Raw genomic sequence first — 22852 nt, 5'->3', positions numbered from 1 at the left:
AGTATTGGTTGAGTCTCTCCACGAAGGCCTCCCAATCATCCCCTTCTGAGAATTTCACCAGGATACCAACTGTTCTTTGCATTTTCGCACGGTTGTTTGTTACCTCATCGCCAATTGATACACTCATTATAAAGGATGAAACTGAGTACTGTGAACAATGAGCAAGTGTGACTTTAGCTCCTTTAATAAGACTCCAGAGTGCAGGTACCTCATGGGTGGCCTACTTACATACCTTGCTCCCAAGGGATGCTGGGATCCCTTGGAACTCTAACAGGTAGGCCCTCTGGTGGTAGTGTATCACAGGTTGCAAAGGGTTAAATACATAACAGTAACAATGTAATACTTGCCACCAGAGGGCACGATTATTGGAGTCCTAATGATCACCTGCACACACGTGCAGGGCCAGTGTAAAAGGTTGGCTGCCATGTTGTTTAGGCACTCTGGAGTTGCAATAAAGAAGACTAAGGTCACAATAAGTTTAGCTCACAGTACTCAGCCTCGTGGAGTTCTTCTATACACAATAATTGGCAATGAGTAACAGAATACGAACCTTCACTCATCCATGGCTGCCTTTGGAATATTAGAGAGATTCGTAGAGGGTGATGATTGGGAAGCCTTCGTCGAGTGTCTCGACCAGTACTTCGTGGCCAACGAGCTGGAAGGAGACACTAACACGGTTCTCCTCACCGTCTGTGGGCCTAAAATATACGGCCTCATCAAGAATCTGCTCGCACCGACAAAACCAATGGAGAAGGAATATACAGAGTTGTGCACGCTGGTTCGGTGCCACCTCAAGCCGAAGGAGAGTATCCTCATGGTCATGTATCGTTTTTACACGCACCATCGCTCCAGAGGCCAGGACGTGGCAGATTATGTCACTGACCTGAGACGTCTCGCAGGACCTTGCGATTTTGGAGCTGCGTTGGAGCAAATGCTGTGGGACTTTTTCATGCTGGGCATCAACCACGAGGTCATTCTTCGAAAGCTGCTGGCTGACGAAACCCTAGACCTGAGCAGGGCCATCCTAATCATCCAGGCATGCATGGCCACGGACAATAACACCAAACAGATATCCTCTCAACATCAAAGCTCACCGGCAAGTATTGTGCATAAAATGACATTGCTAGCAGGCCGAACTGCATATGGCAGGGTCTGTGGCTGCAAGACCTGCAATGACTCAGAGTCCATCATTGCAGGTGAATGTGAATCCATTAGCACCGTGTTAGTGCTGCGGGGGTAATCACAGGCCCATCAATGTCGATTCAAGCACTACGTGTGCAAAGGCTGCGCAACGATGGGGCACCTCCAGCGACTGTACAAATGTGCTGCGACATACTAGGTGGCAGAGGATGATCGATCCAGCGCGGATCACAGGCAACCCAACCCGAGGAAGATTTGTATGGGATACATACCTTCACCATCAAGAGTCTTCCTATAATGCGGAAAGTCAAATTAAATGGAGTTCCAGAATCCATGGAGTTGGACATGGGTGCAAGTCAGTCAATAATGAGCCAGAAGGCTTTCGAGGAACTGTGGGGCAATAAAGTACAGAGGCCCAAACTGAGCCCGATTGATGCAAAGCTGCATACCTACACCAAAGAGCTCATAACAGTCATTGAAAGTGCGGCAGGGAAGGTATCGTATGATGGAGCTGGCATGACCTATCATAAGAATATAAGAACATAAGAACATAAGAATTAGGAACAGGAGTAGGCCATCTAGCCCCTCGAGCCTGCTCCGCCATTCAACAAGATCATGGCTGATCTGGCCGTGGACTCGGCTCCTCTTACCCGCCCACTCCCCATAACCCTTAATTCCCGTATTGGTTAAAAATCTATCTATCTGTGATTTGAATACATTGAATGAGCTAGCCTCAACTGCTTCCTTGGGCAGAGAATTCCACAGATTCACAACCCTCTGGGAGAAGAAATTCCTTCTCAACTCGGTTTTAAATTGGCTCCCCCGTATTTTGAGGCTGTGCCCCCTAGTTCAAGTCTTCCCGACCAGTGGAAACAACCTCACTACCTCTATCTTGTCTATCCCTTTCATTATTTTAAATGTTTCTATAAGATCACCACTCATCCTTCTGAACTCCAACAAGTAAAGACCCTGTCTACTCAATCTATCATCATAAGGTAACCCCCACATCTCCGGAATCAGCCCAGTGAATCATCTCTGTACCCCCTCCAAAGCTAGTATATCCTTCCTTAAGTAAGGTGACCAAAACTGCACGCAGTACTCCAGGTGCGGCCTCACCAATACCCTGTACAGTTGCAGCAGGACCTCCCTGCTTTTGTACTCCATCCCTCTCGCAATGAAGGCCAACATTCCATTCGCCTTCCTGATTACCTGCTGCACCTGCAAACTAACTAGAGTTTCATGCATAAGGACCCCCAGGTCCTAGGGGGGAGGCCATCTCAGACTTAGGTGTTGTGTAATGAGAGAGGATTAATTAACAATCTCATTGTGCGAGGCCCCTTGGGGAAGAGTGACCATAATATGGTGGAATTCTACATTAGGATGGAGAATGAAACAGTTAATTCAGAGACCATGGTCCAGAACTTAAAGAAGGGTAACTTTGAAGGTATGAGGCGTGAATTGGCTAGGATAGATTGGCGAATGATACTTAAGGGGTTGACTGTGGATGGGCAATGCCAGACATTTAGAGACTGCATGGATGAACTACAACAATTGTACATTCCTGTCTGGCGTAAAAATAAAAAAGGGAAGGTGGCTCAACCATGGCTATCAAGGGAAATCAGGGATAGTATTAAAGCCAAGGAAGTGGCATACAAATTGGCCAGAAATAGCAGTGAACCCGGGGATTGGGAGAAATTTAGAACTCAGCAGAGGAGGACAAAGGGTTTGATTAGGGCAGGGAAAATGGAGTACGAGAAGAAGCTTGCAGGGAACATTAAGACGGATTGCAAAAGTTTCGATAGATATGTAAAGAGAAAAAGGTTAGTAAAGACAAACGTAGGTCCCCTGCAGTCAGAATCAGGGGAAGTCATAACGGGGAACAAAGAAATGGCAGACCAATTGAACAAGTACTTTGGTTCGGTATTCACTGAGGAGGACACAAACAAATGTGTCCAGATATAAAAGGGGTCAGAGGGTCTAGTAAGAAGGAGGAACTGAGGGAAATCCTTATTAGTCGGGAAATTGTGTTGGGGAAATTGATGGGATTGACCCCCAGGGCCTGATGGACTGCATCCCAGAGTACTTAAGGAGGTGGCCTTGGAAATAGCGGATGCATTGACAGTCATTTTCCAACATTCCATTGACTCTGGATCAGTTCCTATCGAGTGGAGGGTAGCCAATGTAACCCCACTTTTTAAAAAAGGAGGGAGAGAGAAAACAGGGAATTATAGACCGGTCAGCCTGACCTCAGTAGTGGGTAAAATGATGGAATCAATTATTAAGGATGTCATAGCAGCACATTTGGAAAGAGGTGACATGATAGATCCAAGTCAGCATGGATTTGTGAAAGGGAAATCATGGTTGACAAATCTTCTGGAATTTTTTGAGGATGTTTCCAGTAGAGTGGACAAGGGAGAACCAGTTGATGTGGTATATTTGGACTTTCAGAAGGCTTTCGACAAGGTCCCACACAAGAGATTAATGTGCAAAATTAAAGCACATGGGATTGGGGGTAGTGTGCTGACATGGATTGAGAACTGGTTGTCAGACAGGAAGCAAAGAGTTGTAGTAAATGGGTACTTTTCAGAATGGCAGGCAGTGACTAGTGGGGTACCGCAAGGTACCGCGAGGTTATCCACTTTGGTGGTAAAAACAGAGAGACAGACTATTATCTGAATGGTGACAGATTAGGAAAAGGGGAGGTGCAACGAAACCTGGGTGTCATGGTATATCAGTCATTGAAGGTTGGCATGCAGGTACAGCAGGCGGTTAAGAAAGAAAATGGCATGTTGGCCTTCATAGCGAGGGGATTTGAGTACAGGGGCAGGGAGGCGTTACTACAGTTGTACAGGGCCTTGTTGAGGCCACACCTAGAGTATTGTGTACAGTTTTGGTCTCCTAACCTGAGGAAGAACATTCTTGCTATTGAGGGAGTGCAGCGAAGGTTCACCAGACTGATTCCCGGGATGGCGGGACTGACCTATCAAGAAAGACTGGATCAACTGGGCTTGAATTCACTGGAGTTCAGAAGAATGAGAGGGGACCTCAAATAAACGCTTAAAATTCTGATGCGTTCAGACAGGTTAGATGCAGGAAGAATGTTCCCAATGTTGGGGAAGTCCAGAACCAGGGGTCACAGTCTAAGGATAAGGGGTAAGCCATTTAGGACCGAGATGAGGAGAAACCTCTTCACCCAGAGAGTGGTGAACCTGTGGAATTCTCTACCACAGAAAGTTGTTGAGGCCAATTCACTAAATATATTCAAAAAGGAGTTAGATGAAGTCCTTACTACTAGGGGGATCAAGGGGTATGGCGAGAAAGCAGGAATGGGGTACTGAAGTTGCATGTTCAGCCATGAACTCATTGAATGGCGGTGCAGGCTGGAAGGGCCGACTGGCCTACTCCTGCACCTATTTTCTATGTTTCTATGTTTCTATGTCCCTCTGCACCGCAGCATGTTGTAATTTCTCCCCATTTAATAATATTCCCTTTTACTGTTTTCTTTCCAAGGTGGATGATCTCACATTTTCCGACATTGTAATCCATCTGCCAAACCTTAGCCCATTCGCTTAACCTATCTAAATCTCTTTGCAGCCTCTCTGTGTCGTCTACACAACCCGCTTTCCCACTTTGTGGATTGTGGATTGTTCCAGGCAATGGCCCAACGCTGTTCGTCAGAAGCTGGCTAGAAAAGATTAGATGGAATTGGAACAACATCAAAGCACTATCTTCAGTGGATGACGCCTCGTGTGCTCAAGTGCTGAGCAAGTTTCCCTCGCTATTCGAACCAGGCATCGGCAACTTCACAGGCGCCAAGGTACAGATCCATCTCGGCCCCGATGCATGGCCCGCCAATCACAAGGCTCCGTACATGATGAGGGAGAATGTTGAGATCAAACTGGACAGACTCCAACGTGAAGGAATCGTATCGCCAGTCGAGTTCAACGAGTGGGCCAGTCCAATTGTTCCGATGTTGAAAAGCGATGACACAGTCAGAATCTACAACGTAATGATTAACCGAGTCTCACTTCAGGACCAGTACCCGTTGCCCAAGGCGGATGACCTGTTCGCAACATTACCGGGGGGGGGGAAAGTCGTTCACCAAGTTGAGCCTGACCTCCACCACAATGACACAGGAGCTGGCTGAATCTTCTAAAAGACTGAAGTGCACCAACACACACAAAGGGCTGTTTATATACCAAAGGTGCCCCTTTGGGATTCGCTCGGCTGTAGCCATTTTCCAGAGAAACATGGAGAGTTTGCTGAAATCTGTTCCGCGCACTGTTGTGTTTCAAGACAACGTCCTGATCACTGGTCATGACACCATCGAACATCTACACAACCTGGAAGAGGTTCTAAGTCGCCTCGACAGAGTGGGACTCAGACTGAAACGCTGCAAGTGTGTTTTCCTGGCGCCAGAAGTCGAATTTTTGGGGAGAAAGATTGCAACAGATGGCATCAGGCCCATGGACTCAAAGACAGAGGCCATCAAGAATACACCCAGACCACAGAATGTGATGGAGCTATGTTCATTCCTGGGACTCCTCAACTATTTAGGCAACTTTCTATCTGGGTTGAGCACGTTGTTAGAGCCTTTGCACATGTTGCTACGTAAGGATGACGACTGGGTTTGGGGCAAATCTCAGGACACAGCCTTTGAGAAGGCCAGGAATCTGCAATGTTCAAATAAGTTACTTGTGCACTATGACCCGTGTAAACGATGAGTGACACTTCATCGTACGGGGTTGGCTGTGTGATACAACAAGCCAATGTATCGGGCAACCTCCAAACTGTTGCATACGCATCTAGAAGTCTGTCTAAGGCTGAGAGAGCCGATAGTATGGCCGAGAAAGAGGCGTTAGCATGTTTATATGGGGGTTAAGAAAATGCACCAATACCTATTTGGACTTCGGTTTGAGCTTGAAACTGACCACAAGCTGCTCATTTCGCTGTTTTCACAGAGCAAAGGTATAAATACCAATGTTTCGTCCTGCATCCAAAGATGGGCATTAACAGTATCCGCTTATGACTATATTATCTGCCACAGACCAGGCACTGAAAACTGTGCCAATGCTCTCAGCCAGCTACCATTACCCACCACTGGGGTTGAAATGGCGCAGCCCGCAGATTTACTACTGGTCATGGATGCTTTTGAGAGCGAGGGATCACCTGTCACAGCTCGCCAGATCAGGACCTGGACCAGCCAGGATCCTGTGCTATCATTAGTAAAGAGTTGCGTCCTAAATGGGAACTGGTCGGCCGTTCCCGGGGAAATGCAAGATGAAATTAAGTCGTTTCACCGACGCAAAGTTGAAATGTCCATCCAGTCGGATTGTCTCTCATGGGGTAATCGTGTGGTTTTGCCAAAAAAAGGCAGGGAAACGTTTATATGCGACCTACACAGTACCCACCCAGGCATTGTCATGATGAAGGCAATTGCCAGGTCGCATGTTTGGTGTCCCGGCATTGACTCGGACTTGGAGTCATGCGTACATCATGCGGGACGAAACATTGGTATTTATACCTTTGCTCTCTGAAAACAGCGAAATGAGCGGCTTGTGGTCAGTTTCAAGCTCAAACCGAAGTCCAAATAGGTATTGGTACATTTTCTTAACCCCATATACACATGTGTACTTGCTCGCAACTGAGCAATGCACCACGGGAAGCTCCACTGAGTCTGTGGTCATGGCCCTCCAAACAGTGGTCCAGGATCAACGTAGATTTTGCCAGCCCCTTTTTAGGAAAGATGTTTTTAGTAGTTGTGGACACTTACTCCAAATGGATTGAATGCGCAATCATGTCATCCAGCACATCCACAGCCACCATTGAAAGCCTCCGGGCCATGTTCGACACCCATGACTTGCCCGACGTCCTTGTCAGTGACAATGGGCCGTGTTTCACCAGCTCGGAATTCAACGAGTTTATGACCCACAATGGCATCAACCATGTCAGGTCTGCTCCGTTTAAGCTCACGTCTAACGGTCAAGCGGAGCGGGCAGTCCAAACAATCAAGCAGAGCATGAAACACGTGACGGACTGCTCCCTGCAGACCCGCTTGTCTCGCATTCTGCTCAGTTACCGGACTCAACCCCACTCGCTCACCCGGGATTCCCCCGGCAGAATTGTTAATGAAGAGAGCCCTCAAAACCAGGCTCTCCCTGGTCTACCCGGATCTCAATGATCACGTGGAAACCCGGCGACACCGGCAGAACATGTACCACGATCGCGCGGCTGTTTCACGTGACATTGATGTTAACGACCCTGTGTTTGTCCTGAATTACGGTCATGGTCCCAAGTGGGTTCTGACACTGTTTAGGCCAAGAAAGGGAATAGGGTGTTTATAATCAAACTGTTAAATGGCCAAACGTTCAGAAAGCATTTCGATCAGACCAAATTGCGATTTACTGACAACCAGGAACAACTTGAAGAGGACATCACCATCGATTATCCACCAACACACACCCAACCAGCAATCGAACTCGCTGTCATTCTCGAGGATGAATCACCACTCCGACAGTCTGGTCAGACCAGCCATGGTGCAATGCAGCAATGGTCCGACCAACATGCCAGGGTTTGAATTTCGATGATCAACCAGGGAGCGAAGGGCTCCGGATCGCCTTAACTTGTAAATAACTTGTACCGAAGACTTTGGGGTGGGGGGCGGGGGGGGGGGGGGGGGGAGGAGTGATGTTATATATGTAACTATGTAATACTTGCCACCAGAGGGCGCGACTGTTGGAGTCCTAATGGTCACCTGCACACATGTGCAGGGCCAGTATAAAAGGTTGGCTGCCATGTTGTTTCGGCACTCTGGAGTTGAAATAAAGAAGTCTAAGGTCACACAGAGTTTAGCTCACAGTACTCAGCCTCATGGAGTTCTTCTTACACAACAATTCTCACTCTCTCTCTCCCCCCAGTCTATCTCTCTCTCTCCCCCAATCTCTCTCTCTCCCAGTCCCTCTCTTACCCCAGTCTCTCTCCCTCACTCTCTCTTTCTGCCCCAGTCTCTCTCTCTCCCCAGTCTCTTACTCTCTCTCTCTCTCTCCCCCAGTCTCTCTCTCTCTCTATCTCAGTCACTCTCTCTCTCCCTCTCTCCCCAATCTCTCTCTCTCTCACCCCAATCTCTCTCGCTCACTCTGCCCTGTCCCCCTCTCTCCTCCCATCTCTCTCTCCCCAGTCTCTCTCTCTCTTCCCAACCCCTCTCTCTCCCCCAGTCTCTCTCTCTCCCCAGTCTCTCTCTATCTCTCTCTCTCCCACCGCCCCCCCACCACCCACTCTCTCTTTCTCTGCCCACAGTCTCTCTCTCGCCCCACAGTCTCTCTCTCCCTCTCCCCATCTCTCTCTCTTTCCCCGTTTTTCTCTCTCTCCCCATTCTCACTTTCCCTCCCCCAGTCTCTCCGTAACTCTCTTTCCCCCCCAATCTTTCCTCCCACCCCCGCCCAGTCTCTCTCTCTCCCCAGTCTCTCTCTCCCTCTCCCCAGCGTCTCTTTCCCCCTCCCCAGTCGCTCTCTCTCTCTCCCCAGTCTCTCTCTTCTTCTCTCCCCCAGTGTCTCTCTCCCCAGGTCTCTCTCTTTCCCTTCCCCAGTCTCTCTCACTCTCCCAGTCTCCCTCCCTCTCTCCCCCAGTCTCTTTCTCTCTCTCTCTCTCTCTCTCTCTCCCCCCAGTCGCTCTCTCTCTCTCTCCCAGTCTCTCTCTCTCCCCAGTCTCGCTCTCTCTCTCCCTCCCTAGTATGTCTCTCACCCCAGTCTCTTTCTCTCTCTCCCCATTCTCACTCTCTCTCCCCGCAATCTATCTCTCTCTCCCCCAATCTCTCTTCCCCTGTCTCTCTCTCTCTCTCCCTCCCCATCTCTCTCTCACCCCCCCCCAGTTTCTCTCTGTCCCCCCAGTCCCTCATTCTCTCCCCACAATCGCTCTCTCTCCCCCGCAGTCTCTCTCTCTCCCCGTCTCTCTCTCTCTCCCCCATTTTCTCTCTCTCTCCACCCAGACTCTTTCTCTCTCTCTTTCCCCAATCTCTCTCGCTCTTTCTGCCCAGTCCCTCTCTCCCCCAGTCTCTCTCCCTATCCCCTCTCTCTCCCCCAGTCTCTCTCTCTCTGTCCCCAGTCTCTCTCCCCAGTCTCTCACTCTCTCTCATCCCCAGTCTCTCTCTGTCTCCCCCCTCCAGTCTCTCGCTCTCTTTCTCTCCTCCAGTCTCTCTCTCTCTCTCTCTCTCTATCCCAGTCACTCTCTCTCTCCCCCAGTCTCTACCTATCTCCCGCCCAGTCTCTTTCTCAAACCCCGTCTCTCACTCTCCCCCCCAAGTCTTTCCATCTCTCGCTCTCACCCCGCCCCCCAAGTCTCTCGCTCTCTCTCCCCCCCCCAGTCTCTCGCTCTCTCGCCCCCAGTCTCTCGCTCTTTCTCTCCACCAGTCTCTCGCTCTCTCTCTCTATCCCAGTCGCTCTCTCGCTCTCCCTCTCTCTCCAGTCTCTCTCTCTCTCTCTCTCTCTCCCCAGTCTCTACCTATCTCCCGCCCAGTCTCTTTATCAATCCCCCGTCTCTCACTCTCTACCCCCCAGTCTTTCCATCACTTTCTCTCCCCGCAATCTCTCCCCCACCATCCCCGCCCAGTCTTTTTCTCTCCCCAGTCTCTCTCTCTCTCTCCCCCCAGTCTCTCTCTCTCTCTCCCCCGTCGCTCTCCCTCAGTCGCTCTCTCTCAGTCGCTCTCTCTCAGTCGCTCTCTCCCTCTCTCCCCCAGCCTCTCTCTTCCCCCAGTCTCTCTCTCACCACCCCGTGCCACATTCTCCCTTTCTCCCCCAGTCTCTCTCTCTCTCTCTCTCCACAGTCTCTCTTTCTCTCCCCATAGTCTCTCGCTCTCTCCCCCCAGTCTCTCTCTCTCTCTCCCTCTCCCCATTCTCTCTCTCTCTCTCCCTCCAGTCTCTCGCACTCTGCTCCCAGTCTCTCTCTCTCCCCCGACTCTTTCTCTCTCTCCCCCCAGTCTCACTCTCCCTCCCCCAGTCTCTCCATCACTACCTGTCCCCCTCCAATCTCTTCCCCCCACCCCCACTCAGTCCCTCCCTCCCCAGTCTCTCTCACTCTCTCTGCCCAGTCCCTCTCTCTTCCCCAGTCTCTTACTCTCTCCCCCAGTCTCTCTCTCTCTCTACCCAGTCTCTCTCTCTCTCTCTCCTCCCAGTCTCTCTCTCCTCCCAGTCTCTTTCTCAACCCCCCATCTCTCTCTCGCTCCGCAGTCTCACTCTCTCTCTCTCCCTCTAGTATGTCTCTCACCACAGTCTCTTTCTCTCTCTCCCCATTCTCATTCTCTCTCTCCCCCCAGTCTATCTCTCTCTCCGCCAATCTCTCTCCTCCCAGTCTCTCTCTCTCTCTCCCATTCTCTTTCTCAACCCCCCATCTCTCTCTCCCCAGTCTCACTCTCGCTCTCTCTCTCTCTCCCCAGCATGTCTCTCACCCCAGTCTCTTTGTCTCTCTCCCCATTCTTATTCTCTCTTTTCCCCCGAATTTCACCCCCAGTCTCTCTCTCTCCCCAGTCCCTCCTTTTCTGCCCAGTCTCTCTTTCTCTAGCCACTGTAGCTCTCTCTCTCCCTAGTCTCTCTCTCTTCCCATCTCTCTCTTTCTCTCCCCATTCCCTATCTCTCCGCACCGCTCCCACCCACCGCCACCCCCCCCGCTTCGCTCTCTCTCTCTCTCCCCAGACTCTTTCTCTCATCCTAATCTCTCTATCTCTCTTTCTTTTCCTAGTCTCTTTCTCTCTCTCTCTCCTCCCCCCCCCGCCCCCCACCCCACACACAGTCTCTCCCTCCCTGCCCCCACCCCCATTCTCTCTCTCTCGCTCTCTCCCCAGTCCCTCTCCCTCCTATTATGTTTTTGGTATGACATCACCAACACACAGGCTGTAAGATGGCTGATAACTTCAAGAAGCCTGTCAGGTGACCTGAGCTGTTTATTCTTGTAAAACAGCAATAGCCACAATGGTTCAGTAGTCCACTGGTGGAGCTATATATATTACACTTCTCCCTCCTTAATGAAGCAGTATAACAAACAATCATCATACATAACTTGAATGGTTATACATATCAAGAGATATGGACTTATTTTGCCATATTTACAAATCAAGCTTAACCACTTGTTTTCTGTTTCGAAGAGGATACCTTCGCTCTCAAACAGAACCTTCCAAACATGGTGTCAAACTTAGACTCATTCGAGGTTGATCCTCAGGAAAGTTTTCCTCCAAGGGATGCCTTTGATTTACATTTGAACTCTCTACAATTTCAGACTGTTTGTCTGCCTGACTCGGACTCAGACATACATCCTGACTTTTTCTTGGACTTGTTTCCAGTATATTTGATGTAGAATGTATCAAAACTATCTGATGAGTCAAAAATATCAAATCATTCACACCTTCAACTTCTTCCATGTCTGTAGGTAAAATATGATCAATGTGAACAAACCTAACCTGTCCATAATCAAACATCTTTTTAAGAAAGGAGGGAGAGAGAAAATGGGTAATTATAGATCGGTTAGCTTGACATCAGTAGTGGGGAAAATGTTGGAATCAATTATTAAAGATGAAAAAGCAGCACATTTGGAAACCAGTGACAGGATCGGCCCAAGTCAGCATGGATTTATGAAAGGGAAATCCTGCTTGACAAATCTTCGAGAATTTTTTGAGGATGTAACTGGTAGAGTGGACAAGGGAGAACCAGTGGATGTGGTGTATTTGGACTTTGAAAAGGCTTTTGACAAGGTCCCACACAAGAGATTGGTGTGCAAAATTAAAGCACATGGTATTGGGGGTAATATACTGACGTGGATACAGAACTGGTTGGCAGACAGGAAGCAGAGAGTCGGGATAAACGGGTCCTTTTCAGAATGGCAGGCAGTGACTAGTGGAGTGTCGCAGGGCTCAGTGCTGGGACCCCAGCTATTCACAATATACATTAATAATTTGGATGAGGGAATTGAGTGTAATATCTCCAAATTTGCAGATGACACTAAGCTGGGTGGCAGTGTGAGCTGTGAGGAGGACGCTAAAAGGCTGCAGGGTGACTTGGACAGGTTGGGTGAGTGGGCAGTATAATGTGAGGTTATCCACTTTGGTGGCAAAAACAGGAAGGCAGAATATTATCTGAATGGTGGCAGATTAGGAAAAGGGGAGGTGCAGTGAGACCTGGGTGTCATGATACATCAGCCATTGAAAGTTGGCATGCAAGTTTAGCAGGCGGTGAAGAAGGCAAATGGTATGTTGGGCTTCATAGCTGGGGGATTTGAGTATAGGAGCAGAGAGATCTTACTGCAGTTGTACAGCGCCTTAGTGAGGCCTCACCTGGAATATTTTGTTAGTTTTGGTCTCCTAATTTGAGGAAGGACATTCTTGCTATTGAGGGAGTGCAGCGAAGGTTCATCAGACTGATTCCTGGGATGGCAGGACTGATATATGAGGAGAGACTGGATCGACTGGGCCTGTATTCACTGGAGTTTAGAAGGATGAGAGAGGATCTCACAGAAACACATAAAATTCTGACAGGACTGGACAGGTTAGATGCAGGAAGAATGTTCCCGATGTTGGGGAAGTCCAGAAGCAGGGGACATAGTCTAAGGATAAGGAGTAAGCCATTTAGGACTGAGATGAGGAGAAACATCCTCGTTGAGCACCGGCACGATCGGGCTCGCCCAGTCACTGAATTCGACTGGCGAGATGATGCCTTCCCTCAGCAGGCGGTCCAATTCGCCTTCTATCTTTTCCCGCATCACATACAGCACCGCTCTGGCCATGTGGTGTACTGGCCTGGCGTCCGGGTTTATGTGAATCACTAGCTTGGCTCCCATAAAAGTGCCAATGCCGGGTTGAAATAATGAATCAAATTTGTCCAGGACCTGTGAGCATGATCCTCGCTCCACAGAAGAAATTGTATTGACATCATCCCATTTCCAGTTCATGACAGCAAGCCAACTCCTCCCCAGCAGTGCGGGACCATCCCCTGGAACAATCCAGAGTGGCAACCTGTTCTCCGAATCTTTGTGGGTCACAACTACCTAGCTGCCTAGCACCGGAATTATCTCCTTTATATATGTCCGTTGCTGTGCGTCAATCGACAATAATTTTGGCCTCCTGGCCTTGGATACCCACAACCTTTTGAACTGTTTGATACTCATCAGGGACTGGATGGCTCCAATGTCTAGCTCCATTAATACTGGGATGCCACTAAGGAGCACTTTCATCATTATCGGTAGCGTCCTGGTATATGAACTGTATATGTGCTCCACATGAACTCACTGAACTTCAGCTTCCAGCGATTTCCCTCAGTATTCATTTGGCTTCATAGGGCTTACATCGGGCCTGTCCTCCTCGTACATCAACCTGGCTGCAGGTTTGCTGCACATACGCGCCAAGTGACCGCTGACATTGTAGTTTCTGCAGGTATATTGCTGAAGGTCCCGTTGTTGGAAACAAAAGGTCCATTACCATTCGATCGTCTCTGACTGTCTCTGTAACTGTCCTTAAGCGCACCATTAACAGGTGTTGATGCCCCCATTACTGGCCGCATTGTCCATTGCGATGGCATGAATCGCCGTTCATTGTCAGAGCCATTGTCTCTGTTGAATTCCCCCTTTGGGTTCGACTACATGCTGGGGCATGTCCGATTGCCCTTGTCTGCCTAGAGAACTGTGTGCCGCGTTAACAATGTTGACTCCCTGGTTGTTTGCCGCTTTTGAGCCAAGATTTTTGTTATACATCATTCTGGTCTCTTCCTCCCCTGAGATAAATGTCTGGGCTATCAGAGCCGTCACTTCCAAGGTCAAGTCTTTGGTCTCAATCAGTTTCCTGAAAACCCCAGCGTGCCCGATGCCCTCAATCAAAATGTCTCGCAGCATCTCCACTCTGCATGCATCTGGGAACTTATATAGGCTCGCCAGTTGCCGGCGATCTACCATGAAGTCTGGAACGCTTTGCCCTTCTTGCCGCCAGTGCGTGTAAAACCGGTGTCTCGCCATGTGCATGCTGCTCGCCGGTTTAAGGTGTTCCCCGATCAACTTACTGAGCTCTTCGAATGTCTTGTCTGCTGGCTTCTCTGGCACTCGAAGGTCCTTCATCAGGGAGTACGTTCTGGATCCACAAACCGTCAGGAGATGAGCCCTGCGTTTGTCGGCCGAATCCTACCCCAACTATTCCTTAGTGACAAAACTTTGCTGTAGTCTCTCAATAAAGTCGTCCCAATCATCACCAACAGAGTACCTCTCTTCTGCTAGTGGCCATGCTCGTGTGGTTTAAATCCCAGTTTCTCGTCGCCAATGATATGTCCTTACTATACAGTATAAATGCACGCGAGGCCCATACTTGAGAGAAGGTCACTCTGTGACCAGTTATCTTTATTATCAAGGCCTCAAGTGATGAAGGTGGGTGGAGCTTCCCCTTTTATACCTGAAAGTCCAGGTTAGGAGTGTCTCCCACAAGTTCACCCCCTTGTGGTCAATGTTCTCAAGGTGTACAACTTAGGTCAGCTTATATAAGGGTTACAATGATAGTTGAATACATGACACCGATGCTGAGCTTCTGGTAAAGGATAATGTCCATGGAATCTACTTACCTCCAAATGTTACATCACTGATACAGCCAATGGACTAAGGAATTTTGAGATCGATGAAGTGTCTCTACAAAAACGTATTTAATGTTTGCTTAATGCTGTGAACACAGGCATGGGAATAAAAGCTTTGTCTATCAAGGATGCCATATGGGCAGCCGCGGATGCATGAAATTTGGTAACTGCAGACACCTTGGTCAATGCTTGGCATAACATCTGGCCATCAACGATGTTTGCTGAAGATGATGCTGATGATGCTCCTCAGGACTTTCAAGGCTTTCGTGTGTCCAGGGAGAAAGCAATGATTGCTCAACTTTTAGATTATGCAAGAGGGCTGACTTGTGAAGCTGCGCAGGAATTGAATGAGGACAATGTTGTAGAAGTCATGGACATAGACAATGATGCTCCCGTTGTGCATGCAGTGACAGATGAAGAAATCATGCAGAGGGTTTTGCACCCAAAAGAAAAGGATGAAAGCAGTGAGGATGATATTGATGCCTGAGATCAAGTCGAAAAAGTGCCAATTGACAAAGCAATCAATCTTTGTCAAGAATTAATTTACGCCTTAGAACAACAAAGCTTCATAAGTGAAGAGGAAATACTGCAGGTCTACAGAATTCGGGAAAGATTAGTGAAAGAAAAGCCCAAATTATTTAAACAATCAACAATATTAAATATCTTTCAAAAGATGTCACATCAGAAGGTCCAAGGCCTACAGCATGCAACTACACCAGCAATTTAATAATCCTATTGCTGGCCTGTCATCAGCCCCAGACATCATGGCTGAGCCCTCGACCTCAAGCAAAACTTCCAGCCAATTGTATCTGTACCTGTTTATTTTCACTCTGTTTAACAAAAAAAAGGCGTCATTTACTGTTTTATACTATAAGTCATAACATAACTGTTTTACAAATAAAAAACATTATTATATTTCATGCTTTTGAGTACTATACATTCCTTTTCAAATTTGAAGATGGTGGCCAAAGATACAGGTCGGGAAGCTCACATTAAGTACAGTTACAGAGTACAGGCGTACTGCATTGCAAAAACAAGAGAGGGAGGCTTACCATGCATTGCGAAGAAGCGAGGACTACAAAGCCTGTGAGGAGAACTATAAGATGACGTCCAAAAACCGGAAATATCGCAACCTGGGCCCGGGCATTTCCGGACTCGAGACGCGCTTCTGACGATCCGAAGTCCAGAAAAACCCGAAAACCGGCTCGGCCTCGGTCCCAAGGTTGCCGGATTCAGGAGGTCAAACCTGTATTTATAATTGTGTAGAATTATGGCAACTGACTACACTGCAAATGATTTTATTCAACATTTTGTCAAAATCATGAATGGACATTCTGACAAGTAGTGACATAAAGGCCAAAAAGAGGATTCTGTGCCATGCTGTTCCATATCATCCAAACAGAATCAACTCACCTGCTAAATCTAGCTGCATCGTTCTTCTGCTGACTACTTTCATTTTCTCTAGACTCAATTACTTCAATGCTCTTGGGTCCCCTATCCTCCACTCTTTAAAAGCTTCAGTGCCTCAAGATTTCTGCTTCTCATGTCCTGTACTATTGATTTGGGACTGTGGGTCTGTGCAGAAACTTTCAAATTTGTTATGTCAAAAGTTCATTGGTTAATTCTTCCCATCTGAATTATTTAGTCCCATTCGTTAAATCTACTCATTGGTGTCATTCACACGTACCTTCAGACTCTTCCCTGTATTCCGGGTACACCACGTTCTCCAAGTCTGGTTCAATCCCTAAAAGTAGAGCAGATAAATGACAGCAGCAATAATAACAATTTATTTTTTTATGACTTGTGTTGGGAAAAGACAGTCAAAAACATACCTGATTGCATCATCCCCCTCTTAAGTAACTTAGTCATGGGCTCGACCTAACTCTTTCTGCAGGATTTCTCATCGATGTACTAATAAGGCCATTCTTGAATATTCCTTTTCTTACTTTCCAATATCTCTCCTGAAGATATAGCTCGGGTACAATTCCACAGCTGTGAGCGGCCTTCACATACTTCACCCAACTAGCTATTAATCCTGTGAAAGCCTAAACTGCGCGTGTCAGCAAGCTGCTTGACGAGGGAAGCACCGGAGCAAAGACTGATATTATCCTCACCTGGCATCTGATACTCATTCACCAGGATCACAAGTGAGAATGATCAGAGTTATCAGAGGATTGCCAAGGCACCATAGAACTGTACCCTGGAATGATTCTTGACCAATAGAGGAAGGAAGAAAATTGGGAGCAATATGTACGGCTATTATCACTATCTCTGTAATCTCTTCCAGTTGTACAATCTTCCGAGATATCTGCACTCCTCCAATTCTGGCCTTTTGTGCACCCCCGATTTTAATCGTTCTACCATTGGCGCCCGTGTCTTCAGCTGCCGAGGCACTAAGCTCTGGAATTCCCTACCTAAAACTTTCCGCCTCGATAACTCTGTTTCCTCCTTTTAGATGCTCCTTAAAACCTACCTCTTTGACTAAGCTTTTGGTCATAAAAAGAAAGAAAGACTTGCATTTATATAGCGCCTTTCACAACCACCAGATGTCTCAAAGCGCTTTACAGCAATTTGAAGTACTTTTTTTTTCAAAGTGTAGTCACTGTTGTGATGTGGGAAACACATTAGCCAATTTGCACACAGCAAGTTTCCACAAACAGCAATTTGACAATGACCAGTTAACCTGTTTTAGTGATGTTGATTGAGGAATTTATATTGGCCAAGACACTAGGGATAACTCCCCTGCACTTCTTCATAATAGTGTTATGGGATCTTTTACATCCACCTGATAGATGAGACAAGGACTCAGTTTTAACGTCTCATCTGAAAGACGGCACCTCTGATAATGCAGCACTTCCTAATTACTGCACTGAAGAGTCGGCCAAGATTTTGTGCTCAAGTCTCTGGAGTGGGACTTGAACTCACAACTCAGAGGCAAGAGTGCAACTAACTGAGCTGCGGCTGACACTTGGATGGGCCAGGCTACAGAAGAAGCCTGCCAGCAAGCCTGCATGCAATGTCAAGGAGCATGGAGGATTCCATAACCAACTTGGCACAGGGCTTTGCGCAGAAATTGGAGTCCAACCTTTCCAGCATGGAACTGTTGGCCAACTCCATCAAATCACTTCGGACCCAGCCATGATGCAGCGTCTGATAGCCGATGTCTCAGCTTCCATCGCAGCACAAGAAACTTCCACCAAAGATATGAGTGCTGTGGTGGAAACTCAGGCTACTGCCATCATGGCTCTGGATGCCACTGTTCAAAGGGATTTCCAAGGCGTCACAGCACTCCATCAATCTGTTCTCCAGCTGATCAGTAGGATTGCTGAGGTACCACCCTGGGAGAGTAGCAGTGGCTCCATGGAGTACAAACCTGCTGTTGTCCCTCAGGATGACAGCATTCTTGCTCCCACCTCTGCGACACCACCAGATGAGGAGGATGCAAAGAGAATTCAGGGGGCTATCAACAGGCTAAGTGGGTGGGCAAGAACATAGCAAATGAAATATCATGTGGAGAAATGTGAAGTTATCCACTTTGGTCGGAAAATAGAAAAGCAGAGTATTTTTTAAATGGTGAAAGATTGGGAAATGTTGGTGTTCAGAGGGACCTCGATATCCTTGTACATGAATCACTGAAAGTTAACATGCAGATCCAGCAAGTAATTAAGAAAACAAATGGTATGTTGGCCTTAATTACAACAGGATTTGAGTACAAGAGTAAAGATGTCTGACTGCATTTATATAGGGCTCTGGTGAGACATCACCTGGAGTATTGTGTACTGTTTTGGTCTTACCTAAGGAAAGATATACTTGCCATTGAGGGAGTACAACGAAGGTTCACCAGACTGATTCCTGGGATGGGGGGATTGCCCTATGAGGAGAGATTGAGTAGACTCGGCCTATATTCTCTTGAGTTTAGAAGAATGAGAGGCGATCTCATTGAAACATATAAAATTCTTACAGGGCTTGACAGGGTAGATGCAGGGAGGATGTTTCCTATGGCTGAGGAGTCTAGGTCACAGACTTCTGAGACACAGAAGGTCACAGTTTCAGAATAAGGGGTCGGCCATTTAGGACTGAGATGAGGAGAAACTTCTTCACTCAGAGGGTGGTGAATCTTTGTAATTCTTTACCCCAGAGGACTGTGGAGGCTCAGTCTTTGAGTATATTCAAGACAGAGATAGATAGATTTTTGGTTATTAAGGAAGTCAAGGGATATAGGGATGGTGCAGGAAAGTGGAGTTGAGGTAAAAGATCAGCCATGATCTCACTGAATGACAAAGCAGACTCGAGGGGCCGAATGGCCTACTCCTAATTCTTATGTTCTTATGTTCACCAGTACCATTTCTGTTGCCTGTCAGCCAGCTAGCCCAGACTGCTGCAGCCCAGGGCAAGATGGTGCAGTCTGAAGTCGGGCCTTCTAGGCTGAGAACTGCTTGAGGTCACCCTCCAAGGCCATCTGGAGTCTCTTCAATTAGAGGTCAGCAGCCTTCCACCACCCGTGCTGCAACCACTGGGGAAGCATCTTGTAGGAGCACTAGGAGAGACAAAGGTACAGAGAAGAGGCACTAAGGGAATGCTCAAGGGTTAATAGTTTATTTTTGTATGCATTATGTCATGATTTAATTTATAAATTTGAATTGGAATGTGTATTTTCCGATGATTTTTATTTTTGTATTGTCGGAAATTCTCGACTGCAGCGGGCTGTGGATGTTCAGTCATTGAGTATATTCAAAACAGAGATCGATAGATTTTTGATACCAAGAAAATCAAGGGATATGGGGATAGGGCAGGAAGGTGGAGTTGAGGTAAAAGATCAACCATGATCTCATTGAATGGTAGAGCAGACTCGACAGGCCGAATGACCTACTCCTGCTCCAATTTATATGTTCTTATGAAAGAGAATGATGTAATAGTCAGTGATAGAGGAAAGGTAAGGAGTGTGGGACTGTTGGTGAATGTGGTTGAGCTTACTGGTATCGCTCATGAATCATGTAGAGCCCGGGTACAAAGTGGCTATGTTGTATTCTCCCTTCCTCTTCCTGTTCCTCTACATCCTGTTCCACTTCCTCCCCTGCAGAATATTTACATTCTGCAGATGAGAGTGTGCAAGAGGCGAAGGCTACTGGGCGTTGCAGGCCGTCAATTCACTGCGAGAGCATAGCACCCATGGTGATGCCTGATGCATCCGTGGTGATGTATGCAGTGGCATTCGGATCAAAGTGCACGAGGATAGGAGGGGATGTGATTTTCTGCTTTAGTGTGGTGAATGCCTGAGCCTGGGAATCTGTCCATTCCCAAGGGATGTCCTTGTGCAGCAACTTCCGAAGTGGTTCGGCAATGTGCACATAGTGTGGGATTAACTTCAGATAGAAGTTGCAAGTGCTGAGGAATGATGAAAGTTCTTTGACGTTGGCAGCCTCCGGCACTTGCTGGATCGTGCCAATGTTCATCTTGTGCTGTGACTCTGTAGCCCAGAATGTTTATTTCTCCAGCAGCAAATGTTCACTTATCGGCATTAAGTGTAATGTTATGTGTAGCAAGTCTAGCCATAACTGCGTGAAGTCGCTGGTCATATTCTTTCATTGTCTGTCCATGGATGATGATATCGTCAAGCAGATTGAGGGCTCTCTCTATGCCTGCTAGAATAGTAGTGATAATCTTCTGAAATGCACTTGGTGCAGAAGATAGTCCGTGGGTCATGCGTCGATACTGATATGGATCATCATGCGTCATGAATGCGGTGAGCATTTTGCTGTCCTCCGCTAAGGGTATTTGCAGGTAAATACGGCGCATGTCGAGTTTCGCAAAAACAACTGAGCCGTGGAATTCTGAAGACAGTTCGTCGATGGTAGGAAGAAGGTACTTGTTGGGGTGATTGCCTTGTTGACCTTTTTCAGGTCGATGCATAGACGGATCGCCAAGCAATGACTAAGTTCGAGATCCAGGGTGAGGAGTCGATGTTCTCAATGATTCCCTAAGATTCGAGTCGCGTTAATTCTGCGGATACTTGGTCGCAAAACGTGAATGGGAGATGGCGAAGTCGCTGCGTAAGGGTCAATACGGGGATGATGGCAGAATTTTGTTGTCATTCCAAACCCTATGAAAATTGAGGGAAACTGTTTGTCAAAGTCCACCATGTACACAAGTGTGCCAATTGCGTCATAAACTTTGAACCCAAGCTTGTCAAAAAGGTCAACACACATAAGGCTTCGTCCCTTCGCGACACGAAAGGAAAAGTTCTCCAATGTTATGTCCTTGTAGTGTATCAGGACAGACATGAACCCAAGTACCTCAATTTTGGAGTCGGAGTACGCATGTAGAGTGAAAGTTGCGGGCTGCAGTTGACAATGCGTGAAATGGGTTTTGTACACAGCCTCGCTCAATATGGAGACTTTGGCTTCAAGGTCAATGAGAAGGCAGATGGGCGTTCCTTGGAACATAGAAACATAGAAAATAGGTGCAGGAGTAGGCCGTTCAGCCCTTCGAGCCTGCACCACGATTCAATAAGATCATAGCTGATCATTCACCTCAGTACCCCTTTCCTGCTTTCTCTCCATACCCCATCCCTTTAAGCTGTAAGGGCCATATCTAACTCCCTCAGAATATATCTAACGAACTAGCATCAACAACTCTCTGTGGGAAAAGGGAAGGTGCAACGAGACCTGGGTGTCATGATACATCAGTCATTTGTTAGCATGCAGGTACAGCAGGCGGTGAAGAAGGCAAATGGTATGTTTGCCGTCATAGCTAAGGGATTTGTGTATTGGAGCAGGGAGGTCTTACAACAGTTGTACAGGGCCTTAGTGAGGCCCCACCTGGAATATTCTGTTCAGTTTTGGTCTCCTAATCAGAGGAAGGACGTTCTTGCTATTGAGGGAGTGCAGCGAAGGTTCACCAGACTGATTCCCGGAATGGCAGGACTGACATATAAGGAGAGACTGGATCGACTGGGCCTGTATTCACTGGAGTTTAGAAGGATGAGAGGGAATCTCATAGAAACATATAAAATTCTGACGGGACGGGACAGGTTAGATGCAGTAAGAATGTTTGATGTTGGGGAAGTCCAGAACCAGGGGACATAATCCAAGGATAAGGGGTAAGCCATTCAGTATATATTTAAGAGGGAGTTAGATATGGCCCTTACGGCTAAAGGGATCAAGGGATATGGAGAGAAAGCGGGAAAGGGGTAATGAGGTGAATCATCAGCCATGATGTTATTGAATGGTGGTGCAGGCTCGAATGGCCGAATGGCCCATTCCTGCACCTATTTTTCTATGGTTCTATGTTTCTATGTGGTAGAGAATTCCATAGGATAACAACTCTCTGAGTGAAGAAGTTTCTCCTCATCTTGGTCCTAAATGGCTTACTCCTTATCCTTAGACTGTGACCCCTGGTTCTGGACTTCCCCAACATTGGGAACATTCTTCCTGCATCTAACCTGTCCAGTCCCGTCAGAATTTTATATGTTTCTATGAGATCCCCGCTCATTCTTCTAAACTCCAGTGAATACAGGCCCAGTCGATCCAGTCTCTCCTCATATGTCAGTCCTGCCATCGAGGGAATCAGTCTGGTGAACCTTCGCAGCACTCCCTCAATAGCAAGAATGTCCTTCCTCAGATTAGGAGATCAAAACTGAACACAATATTCCAGGTGAGGCCTCACCAAGGCCCTGTACAACTGCAGTAAGACCTCCCTGCTCCTATACTCAAATTCCTTAGCTATGAAGGCCAACATGCCATTTGCCTTCTTCACCGCCTGCTGCACTGCATGCCAACTTTCAATGACTGATGTATCATGATACTCAGGTCTCGTTGCATCTCCCCTTTTCCTAATCTGCCGCCATTCAGATAATATTCTGCCTTCCTGCTTTTGCCACCAAAGTCGATAACCTCACATTTATCCACATTATACTGCATCTGCCATGCATTTGCCCACTCACCTAACCTGTCCAAGTCACCCTGCATCCTCTTAGCATCCTCCTCACAGCTCAAACTGCCACCCAGCTTAGTGACAACTGAAAACTTGGAGATATTACACTCAATTCCTTCATTTAAATCATTGATGTATATTGTAAACAGCTGCGGTCCCAGCACTGAGCCCTGCGGCACTCCACTAGTCACTGC

General features: G+C 47.5%; 1 protein-coding gene across 1 annotated transcript in view; it reads right to left on the bottom strand.

Moving 5' to 3' along the window:
• nme9 (NME/NM23 family member 9) overlaps positions 1–22852 on the bottom strand; it is a 149412-nt gene that overhangs the window by 51896 nt on the left and 74664 nt on the right. Inside the window, exon 15 of the mRNA XM_070873791.1 lies at positions 16414–16470. Coding sequence (XP_070729892.1) covers positions 16414–16470 — 57 coding nt within the window. The remainder of the gene's footprint in view (positions 1–16413; positions 16471–22852) is intronic.

The sequence above is a fragment of the Pristiophorus japonicus genome, chromosome 3 (assembly GCF_044704955.1).
Source record: "Pristiophorus japonicus isolate sPriJap1 chromosome 3, sPriJap1.hap1, whole genome shotgun sequence".
In the NCBI taxonomy this organism is placed as follows: domain Eukaryota; kingdom Metazoa; phylum Chordata; class Chondrichthyes; family Pristiophoridae; genus Pristiophorus; species Pristiophorus japonicus.
Note: the sequence above shows the minus strand (reverse complement) of the source record. Positions and strands in the feature narration are given on the sequence as shown.